This window comes from Vigna radiata, chromosome 5 (genome assembly GCF_000741045.1).
Source record: "Vigna radiata var. radiata cultivar VC1973A chromosome 5, Vradiata_ver6, whole genome shotgun sequence".
Taxonomy (NCBI): domain Eukaryota; kingdom Viridiplantae; phylum Streptophyta; class Magnoliopsida; order Fabales; family Fabaceae; genus Vigna; species Vigna radiata.
Window position 1 is genome coordinate 11964605 of NC_028355.1, and position 10934 is coordinate 11975538.

Consider the following 10934-nt stretch of genomic DNA (forward strand, 5'->3'; position numbering starts at 1 on the left):
ATTAACTTATATCGATGCCAAAGAATAGGGACCGAAAGAAAGTTTGAAAAAAAGGTCAAATTTCGTTTAGAAAAATTGTAATTTTCAAAAGGATAATGATATTTAGACAACATTTTTTTGACAACATTTGAACATTGATTATGTGTCAATTTGTGATCAAATGTTGTCAAAAAAATGTTGTCTAAATATCATTATCCTTTTCAAAATCGTTAACTTGTAATCTGATTTTAGTCTTTTTTTTCTATTTTATTTCAAATTCTAGCAAAATTGTAATTTATTTCTATACTCAAATGTTCATACATTTTTTATCTCCATTTGGGTATAATTGGAACATATGCCCACTATTTTTTAATAGGTATACTTGAAAAATAATTTAATTAAAATGTAAAATTATAAATTAGATAAAAATTAAGAGGGTTAAAATTGCAAAACAAATATTAGAATTGTGAATAGAAATTCAAAAAACTAACATTTATCCATTTTTTGTACTAGTAGTTTATTGGGATGTGTACATATTCAGTTTGATAATTTGAATTTAATACTGTGGTTATATAAAAAATTATCAAGATACATCGAAACGACAAAATTCAATAATATTTTCATCATGCAAACAGAAACTATTCCACATAAAAAACAAATGATACCAAAATCCCTTTAGACAACATTCAAACGAAGTTGTTGAACTATATAGCTTGTGTATAAATGAATATAATTTGAATAGAATGTTTGTGGACAAAAGTTTTACATGGAATAATGTGTTGCCACATTTAGTAAATCCGACATCTGATGAGCCATGAAGAAGCTCGTTGGTTGATGTGGTGTGCTTGCTCATTCATAAGAATCAAATAGCTATGCTACCAAAGAGACAAAACATTAGTCATATTATGTGTATATGTATGTATACCTATCATATACTACTGCTTCTGTACAGTAATTAATTACAGGCATGGGTTGTGTCAGTCAGAGAATTTGACAATCTTATCAAGCTGATTTGTAACAAAGGGGTAACCATTAGCATCCAAATCAACGAGGACAGTGTCACCTGGCTTGCACTCTCCAAAAAGAAATGCCTCACTCAATGGATCTTCTATCAGTGATGTAATGGCCCTTCTCAGAGGCCTAGCACCATATGTTGGGTTATAGCCTTGCTGGCACACTAGGTTCTTCACCGCTTCAGACACCTTAACATGGAGTCCTAGGGACAACACCCTTTTCTTCATGTCTTCAAGAAGCAAATCCAATATCTTCAGTAACTGTAACAACATCAAAAACATCCAGGATTAGTCCTTAAAGTTTCAAAACGTTTTGAAATGTAGCAAAACTATTCATTATAAAACGACCCTCTAGTTATAGCCTAGATTTGTTAAGTCATCCTTTAGTTTCTCAAGCCCAGAGAGAATAAGATGCTTGCGGTGCTTGAACTGGTTTGTGTAGAGAAAATCAAAATTACTGGTGCCAAGCAAGAATGAATATGATACCAAGAACCTACCAAGTGACTATCATCAATGCGCAATAAAAATCACAACCAAAACTTCACGAACCTGTGACTTCTCAAGGGATTGAAACACTACCACTTCATCTATCCTGTTGAGCAATTCTGGACGAAAATATGTCCTTAGTTCTTCAATTACCATCGATTTCAAGCCATTGTATGACGTTGTTTTATCATCAGGAATCAAGAAACCTATGGAGTTGTGTTGACCCTTAGCAATTGCACTAGACCCCACATTTGAAGTCATTACCACCAATGCATTTTTAAATGAAACTCTGCGACCCTGTTTGAGACAGTTTTACAAACTTCACATTAGATTGATATAACTTCGTACTTTTAATAGGAAAATAAGCAGAAAAGGAAGAACTAAAATTCAAGGACAAAGGTTCTGCATCAGCAATCCTGTTGACAATCCTAGTAGATTAAGGTTCAGATCCACATTCACAAACCTGAGAATCAGTAAGTTGACCATCTTCCAAAATTTGAAGAAGAATGTTGAATATATCTGGATGAGCTTTCTCTATTTCATCAAGCAATAACACGGTAAAAGGTTTTTTTCTAATAGCTTCTGTTAAAACGCCACCCTCTCCATAACCAACATAACCTGGGGGCGATCCGATCAATTTGCTCACTGTATGCCGCTCCATGTATTCACTCATATCTAATCGTACCATGGCTGCCTCCTGAAACAATTTACATGAAAGGCTAATTATTAAAAGATGAACAGTAAGTGGTAACCTAATCACTTCAGATCATTAGAAAGAACAAAAGAATCTTCACTAATTATTATTGTTTAACATATTTGTAATGTCTTACCGATCCGAAGTAACAGGCAGCCAAAGATTTTGCAAGTTCTGTTTTCCCAACCCCAGTAGGACCACAGAATAACATGGCAGCTATTGGTCTATCAGGATCCTTGAGGCCAACCCGGGATCTCTTTACAGCTCTGGAAATGGAAGCAACAGCCTCCTCTTGTCCAATAACACGTTTGCGAAGTTTATTATCAAGGTCTAACAGAAGAATTCTTTGATCAGCCGTGAGCTTCTGCACAGGAATTCCTGACCAGAGGGAAGCAACTGCTGCTATATCTTCTGGCCCAACTACTATTGGTCTAAAGACAAAACAAAACGTGTTAGCCACTCAGAAATCAAAACTAGACACACATAAAAGAATGCCCTCTGATTATGAGGTCAAGTAACATACTCATCATCTGTGGCCGTAGAAGATAAATATGAATCCAGTATGAGTTCATTGTTTTCATGAATGTTGGAAGCGCCATAGTATTTAAGCTTGGTCTCCTGAACCAGTGAGAAAGATATGTCATCTTAAATTAAAACTGTAAAAGCAACTGATACAGATAACGGGTAAATACTGGATGCAATGTCATTACCATTTCATGCATGGACTTGACTGCTCTGATTTCTTGCCAGTAATCAGCTGGCAACTTAGAAAGAATGCCAGTTTCTTGTTCCTTTTTCTTCTTGAAGGCTACAATACGAGCCCTGCTTCCTGCTTCATCTATGAGGTCAATAGCTTTATCAGGTAGATACCTATCAACTATGTATCTTGCTGACAAATCAACTGCAGCCTTTATAGCATCCGCTGTGTATCTGCATTTGTGATATGCCTCATATTTCTCACGTATTCCCGTAAGGATCTTAATCGCATCATCCTATATATTGAAATATGTAGTCTAATAAGAAAAGAAATTCTGATTAAAATTGAGGGCATAATGATATAGACATAAATATGGAGTACAACCTCATTCGGTTCATCAACCCAAACAGGTTGAAACCGTCGAGCCAATGCCGTATCTTTTTCAAAATAAAGTCTGTATTCATCTATGGTGGTTGAGGCAATACACTGCAAAGAAGATGAAATTATCATGCTATGAGTAGCAGACAAGCTGTGGTGTGCATATCTACTGTAACATAACTCTTGATTAATAACAAAAAAAGGACCATCCCATCTTATAAAAAAAAATAATAACTTTGGAACACATACAAAATTGATAAACTACAAAGGAAAATTCATCAGCGGTCAGAGCTATTTTCTCTTCGTAGTTCTTTCACCCAAAGAGAATTCAGAACTTCTCACCATGTATCCCATCCCAAGAAAAAGGAAAATTGACAATCCCAAAGAACAAAACCATTAACAAAAATTAGGTTATTCAGTACTAGAGCTTGTCAACCAAGTAGTAGCACCCAACATTGTCTTAGCATTATTGAATATAATTATTTCTGGTAATTACATAGTTACCATAGTTTTGACTAAAGGTGGCAGGAAAAGTTACAAGTTCCGAGAAGGGGTTGAATTGTGATCCATACAAATTATGTTAACTTGATGATTAGAACCTTTCTAACGGTTCCCTCAAGTGAACACTAGTGATCAGAAAGGTTTCATAAATCATAAAGTTAGATAAAAAAAATGCTTGGCTATCGCATGACTTTATGAATGAGTTGAATTGTAAAATCTTATCAACCAGCCTTGTCCATGCATTGCACGCTGCCATCCCTATTACCTTCTAGTTCATTAAACTTGGTACAAATCTCTCCTAAAAAAGGTTCATATTATCCAATCCTTAGTGCATCTAAGATAAAAACTATCAGGACCCAGTTAGATGGAAATTAGAGAGGGAGAGACTCAAGCCTCATTAAACATACAACTTTTTCCCTGATTTCAGTAACAGGTTGCCCTGTTAATAAAAGAAATTATCTATACATATACCCTTTTGACTCCATAATTTACTGAAGAGCGAGATCTTTAACAACTGACACTCTTACGATTCATATTTCTAGCCGCTCGAGGTGAACTTCATGGCCATTCAGAGAACATATGATATGATCCAAGCTAGTCTAACAACTATGATAACCTCCCAAATTTTCATCAGGACATCTTTCTTAATAATCTCAACCTTGAATTGCAGTTTCCAAATGTAAATTGATAAGCTTATTCAATAAAAATACATTGAAAGCGTGGTTATAAGACACCTGTAAATGTGTAGTAAGTACTAACCATATACTTTGATCTCCAACCTTAATCTTATACAGTATTGTTAATTGTTTACACTACACCAGCCCTCAAACAGAAAACGTGTTTATCTTCAGGAGTCATTCAGAATAGAATTAACTAATAATCACCTGAAATTGACCCCTTCCAAGTGCAGGTTTGAGTAAATTTGCTATGTCTAGGCCAGATCCTTTATTTCCTCTCCCAACTGTTCCTGCCTGAACAAGTATATGAACTTCATCAATGAAGAGAATGACATCACCTGCATTTCGAGAATAATCAGTGAGAGCTAAAACAATCCTCTTCTAGCACGTCAAGCACGTGTTCATCAAACTCTTATACATTCTTTTATATTACAGTATTCACCTGACTTTATTACGTCTTTTATCAAGTTTGTAACACGTTCCTCTAGCTCTCCTCTTTCTTTTGCTCCAGCCATTAACAGGGCTATATCCAAGGACATCACACGCTTTGTCTGCAGAACACAAAGCAAAGAGCAAAATCACATGCATAAAGCACCCAGAAATACACAAAGGGCAGAGTAATAAAAAGAAAAGCTTTAGAAACATCAATCGGGTATCAATACACGTACCAATAAAAATGGAGAAACATCTGCCTTTGCAATGCGAAGTGCCAGGCCCTCCGCAATAGCAGTTTTTCCAACCCCAGCTTCACCAAGAAGAATGGGATTGCTTTTTGTTTTCCTGCATAGTATTTGAATTATTCTCTGAACTTCAACTTCTCGGCCAACAACTGGATCAATTTGCCCTTCACTTGCACGGGCAGTGAGATCCACACAAAATTGTGATAGAGGACTCTCCTCTGACAACCAGAAAATGATAACAAAAATCTCTTCTCAGTCCTCATCCTTCAAACACAAAAGTACAAAACACCAGACTTATATTTCATTTTCGTACCTCCTGTTGTGCCAGAGGCTCCAGCATCAGAACCTTTTCTAGAAATCGATTTCTTAGGCATTCCCTTGGACACCGTATTAGGTTCTCTACCGTCTTTAGCAATCTCCTTTTGCAATCTGGAGAATGCCACAGCTGCCAATTGGTTTCCATTCGTCCCCAATCTGAAATCATATTTGTATACTACCAACATCAATAGCAAAAAGAGTTATAGTTACACGTATTCAATTCTGGACATATTAAAACCTAACACATTTGTCTGCAATTTTCTACAATGTTAAATATCAAGAAACCACAAGCATGATCATGGAATGTTTTTATATTGTAAAAGATTATAGTTAGACACGTTTTAAAATCTAAACATAGATCTTGAATGCAACCATATAATTTTTGTACCATACTTGTGACCATGAATGCAACCATAATTTAAAATCTCATGTCTAAAATTACTGTCACATCAATAGTGTTTATCAGCAATTTTTCACAATATCAAGAACTGCAAATCCAACCATAACAAAAGATCTCAGGACAATAAATCCATGGAATCGAATTATACCTGTAAAGGACCCTACTAACACTTCCATCATCTACTTTGACTAAACCAACAGTAATGTGTTCCGGGGCAACGAATTTGTGTCCCAGCGACTTTGAATACTCAACCGCAGCCTCAAACACTCGCTTCGCGTTGACAGAAAAGGGAACCTGCGTGGCACTTCTTTTGTCATCATCACCAGCCCCACCTCGAGCGGAAGTGTTCCGATTCCAGACAACGCGAACAACCTCACGCGCCTTCTCGACGGTGATACCAGACGCGAGAAAACCGTCGGTGGAGCGATCCTCCTCGGCCACGAGCCCCAGCAAGAGATGTTGCGAGTAAACCAATTCGCTTCCAAGCGCTTTGGCTTCCCTCTGCGACAAGACTATGGCTTTTATCGCTCTCTCCGTGAACCGCTCGAAAACCGCGGAAACACGCAACGCTCTTCTTCTCTTCTTCGTCCTTCTGATCGGTGTCAGCGAGGTCAGCGAGAAGCCCTTTCTCTGGGAGACGAGAAACGATAAAGAAGTGAAGGGTTGTGGACGAGGGCGCGTGAATAAGAAGTTAGTAGAAGAGGAATGGGTGTAGGAGGCAGCGAAAAGCCATGTGGTTGAGGTGGAACAGGGATCCGGCGGAAGGGAGCGAACGTGTGAGCAAGGTAAGGTTCCGAACCAGGACGAGGAAACTTGCATGGTTTAGGGTTGGGTTTGGCCGTCAAAAGTGAAGTGAGTGAGTTCCGAGGTGGTTACGTGAGAATGAATAGTAACAACGAGGCGAAGATCACGGAGGGTTCGTGGAAGACTAAGAAAAAGTAACCTTTTTAATGTTATTTTAGTCTTAAGTTTTGTTTTCGGTGTGAGGAGAAGGAAAGAAGAACGGGGAAGGAAGGTATGGAGTAAGAATGGCGGACACGTCACCGCGAGAGGGAGAGAGAGAGAGAGAAAGAAAGAGCGAAAGCCAACTTTTCTTTCTTTCTTGGTTGGGAAAAGGCTAATGCTTTCGTCCATCCACAAAGCAACACCAAAAGGTCAGCGTACCTGGACTACCCGCAACCCCCGTCTCTTGGAGCCGCCAACTAGGTTGTTTTCTTACAATTTACAAATACTAATCATTCAAAACAATTATGGTTAAATTCAACGAATATCTTGGACCCTTCTGAAATGAACCAAATTCCCTTCTTGTGTTTAATGTAAGTTTGCGTTGTAACTTGACTACTCTCTGATTAACATTGGGTTCAGATGAACTTGTTCTTTTTTCCAAATAATGGGATATGCTATCAAATTTTGCTTTGTTTTCTGTTCTTGTAACATCACGGTCAAGATAATTAGGGGTTGCATTGGAATCACAGGTTCAGACTTCAGAGGGTGACTTTTCCACGCTTTAAGAAGTTCCAAAATCTACGTTTTGAACATTTTGAAATCGCTAAAAACGTTCCCAGATTGTAAGGATCCAAAAAAACAGAGATGCTCTGTTCGAAGTAACAGGGACGTTTCCCAACAACCAATAACATACGTGTCCCTGACCCGAACACAAGTTGTGTGTACCATGCTAAAAAGAGTTCCTTTTCACGTGTTTGCTTGCCCCTTTATTATGCTGTTTGACAATTCTGATGAAAATATATATTAAAAAGGACTGATAAACAAAAGATTGTCCGACATTGTTATTCATAAACGTATCAATTTGATAAATAGTTCTTTGACACAGTTAAATTTTTTACATTTATTTAATACTATCTTTATTTATTTTTTTTTTTTTTTTTTTTAAATTATAAAACTTTATATTTTTTGAACCATTTTACTCTTGTATTATGTGTCAAATGAATATAAAAGTGTATCATGGTATTATTACTCTATCAATTTCTTTTAGACTCTAGCTGCAACAAACACCGAAAAGTTTCTTGTGGTTATATACATATAATAGTTAGAGTTACTTGAATTGAAAAAAAGTATATGTATATTAAAAATGAGTTATATGTGCGGTATATGAAGGTCCCCTTTGATAACATCTTTGGTGAGTTGCTCCAATAATGAGCAGAGAACCAATTTAGATGAGAAACATGTAGTGGTTCCTTCAATACAAATTGATAGCAAAACCCATGACACTGACAGACAAATTTTATGTGATATTTTAGAGGAGCAATTTGATGAAATTATAAGTGAAGAACTGATGTGATGCCACATATATTTTTGAAGGACCACAATGGAAAATTTGGCAATGGGAAAAAAATGGAAAATTAATAATAAAAAATCAATGAAACAGGTAAACTTAAAAAGGGGAGAGGATTTAAATAGAGTTTAAAATTTTATTGTAAATAAGTGTTAGATGTTATTTAAGTATGTTAAATATTTTAAGATTTTCAGAAACATTCAGAAAGTTTGTTAAAAGAAAGTGTGATAACGGTTGAAAATACTGTTATCTGTGATATAATTTTGATACTAAATGTATCTTTTTCGACTTAGAAACTTGTTTAGGCTCATGATTTTGCTTTAGTTTTGTGAATAAGAGAATTGAGGTTATACTTAATGATTTTATTATTAAATTTCCTTAATTTTGTAGGTTAATGGAGTAGTTTGGAAGAGGAGTCAAAATATGAAGGAGCCGGATCTCAAAGAGTGAGTAAAACTGCAGAAAAAGAGAAAAAAAAATGCTGAAAAATTTGTTGGGGCTGAGCGCCAATTTTTTGGGCTGAGCAATGGAATGTGCAGAAAAAATAACGTTGAGCGCTAGTTTTGAGCGTTGCGCGCCAGTTTTTCCTGTTTCATGCCTGAGCGCCACCGCTGAGCGACATTTAAGTGTCGTACCTACCGCTGAGCGCGACAACGTGGGTCTAGGCCTCTTTTTTGTTATTTTTTTTAGCTATTTAAGACCTAGACGCCCTAGAGAATGTATCTTTTGATGGCTTAAGCACAGAAACACGTTTTTCACCCCTTTAGGGGCAGATTTGGGGATGGGAGAGCTCTCCTTTTCTCTTTCTAGGGTTTTTATCTCTTCCATTCCATTGTACACCTAGTTTTCCCATGATGGTGGAGAACTAATCTCATTTGTTATTGGGAAGATGTAACCTTTAAACTATCTTGTATTTGAATTGATTCTTATTATTGATATATGTTTCTTTCATTAATTGTTAGAGATATTCTTCTTTGCTCAAATGCTTGTGATGTTTTATTCATGTATGACATAAATCTTGTGATTTGTCTAAGTATCAGGAGATTTTGTACTCCTAGGGTTGGACGATTTGGGGATGTGACAACTCTCCTCTTCTCTCCCTAGGATTGTTATCAAGAGATATCTTACAAATCACGATCTGGGGAATTCTCCCAAAAGCAGTATTGCCTAGACATAGCGATATGAGGGTTGGTTGCCTTTAAGCTTCTGTCCGTAAGTAATGCATAATTAATTGCTAGGGAGACAAGACATTGTAAACTAGTAATTAAGAATAGACTTTCTTCACCGAGACATCAGGGTTTAAAGTAAATTAGATTGTGGCATTAACATTAATGAAGAAGAAGAATTCTTATATGCATGAGGCTGATTAGGTGAAATCTAAACCCTAATAACATTATCATCTCATATTATCAACTTCATCCATTCATTCTAGTGTTTAGCTGATGAAGGTTGAAAAAAGTGATTTTCATATGTCAATTTGGACCAAATTACACCCTTTACTACTCGGAACGAGCTTAGAATCAAGCAAAACTCAATAAATGAGTCTGGAGAGAGTCAAAAGTTGTTTTTAGCGATTTTATGCTTATTTTGCATTGTTTTGTAGCTAATTTGAGAAAGGTAAGAATGGAGTTGAAGATACAGGTCGTTGACTCAAGAAAAGAGCAGAAAANTNNAGTTTTGAAGAGTCNACGTACCGCCCAGCGGCACACTTAAACCGCCGGGCGGTCCAGGACGAGGAGTAGGCAGCATTTCACGCTGAGAGAAACCGCCAGGCGCTGGCGATTGCCGCCGGGCGATGGCATGGGAAACCGCCGGGCGGTGGCGGCAGGTTGTGGCAAACCGCCGGGCGNCACACTTAAACCGCCCGGCGGTNGCACACTGGACTTGGGCCTGATTTTAACGCGCTCCTCACCTATAAATACCCCTACTACGAATTCAGAGTCATTCTTTTGACAAGGGAGAACGGCCAGACCTAATTTTGCTCTCTGGAGAGGATCTCTTGGATGCTTAGGCTCCTTTTCATCTTTTCTAGGGTTTGCTCTTTCATTCTTCTTCCATTTTTCATCTAGTTTCACCATGTCTATGGTGAACTAAACCCTATTGNTGTTGGGGAATTTAATGTAATCTTTTGATACTCTCTCTTATTGAAACTATTGATTATTTATATGGTCTTCATATGTTTTGATTGATTATTGTTGGGTTATCATCTATGCTTAAGGCTTTTATCGTTTAACTCATTCAATATATTGTTGTTTGTCGTTATTGACATGGGGACGTGTGGTAATGACATGAACTGGTGAGTAATCTCTTGATTCTGCAATACCACCTAGGGATAGGGGTAGGACGATCGATTGCGCTAACTTCTGTTTATAATGCGGTATTAATTACTAGGGGAGGCTAGGGATAGCAAGCCAATAATTGATATTAGGCCCTTTTCGCCGAGGGATCGGGTTAAGGGGAGACTAAGAAAGTCGCATAACAATTGAATNAATCNAANNAATATTCAAGGGTAGTATGTAAGAGAGTGGAATAAATGAAATTGTTAGTACCCAACAACATCCATTCATCCATTGTTTTCACTTGTCAATTGAATCAACCTTTATTTTGCATGCTAATATTTTTGCTCTCAAACCCAATTTATTAATTTTAATTTCTCAAGTCTTATTATTTTAATTCACGCAAACGAGGAAGCCATACGAGTCTCTTGGGAAAACGATACTTGGTCTTACCATTTTTATTACTTGTACAATTTGGTACACTTGCCAATTTGTCAACATGTTTTTGGCGCCGTTGCTGGGGACTCGAGGTTTATTTGTCT

The 10934-nt window shown here is 37.0% G+C and overlaps 1 protein-coding gene across 1 annotated transcript; it reads right to left on the bottom strand.

Moving 5' to 3' along the window:
• Positions 1-675: 675 nt before the first annotated feature.
• Positions 676-7304, bottom strand: LOC106762323 (chaperone protein ClpD, chloroplastic). The gene is made up of 12 exons (XM_014646174.2): positions 5972-7304; positions 5419-5579; positions 5094-5323; positions 4868-4976; positions 4633-4763; positions 3254-3355; positions 2883-3164; positions 2696-2790; positions 2309-2603; positions 1942-2175; positions 1542-1775; positions 676-1253 (listed from the first exon to the last, which is right to left on the bottom strand). The coding sequence occupies exons 1-12, from the start codon at positions 6640-6642 to the stop codon at positions 957-959; spliced, it is 2841 nt and encodes a 946-aa protein (XP_014501660.1). The 5' UTR covers positions 6643-7304; the 3' UTR covers positions 676-956.
• Between the last annotated feature and the right edge of the window lie 3630 nt (positions 7305-10934).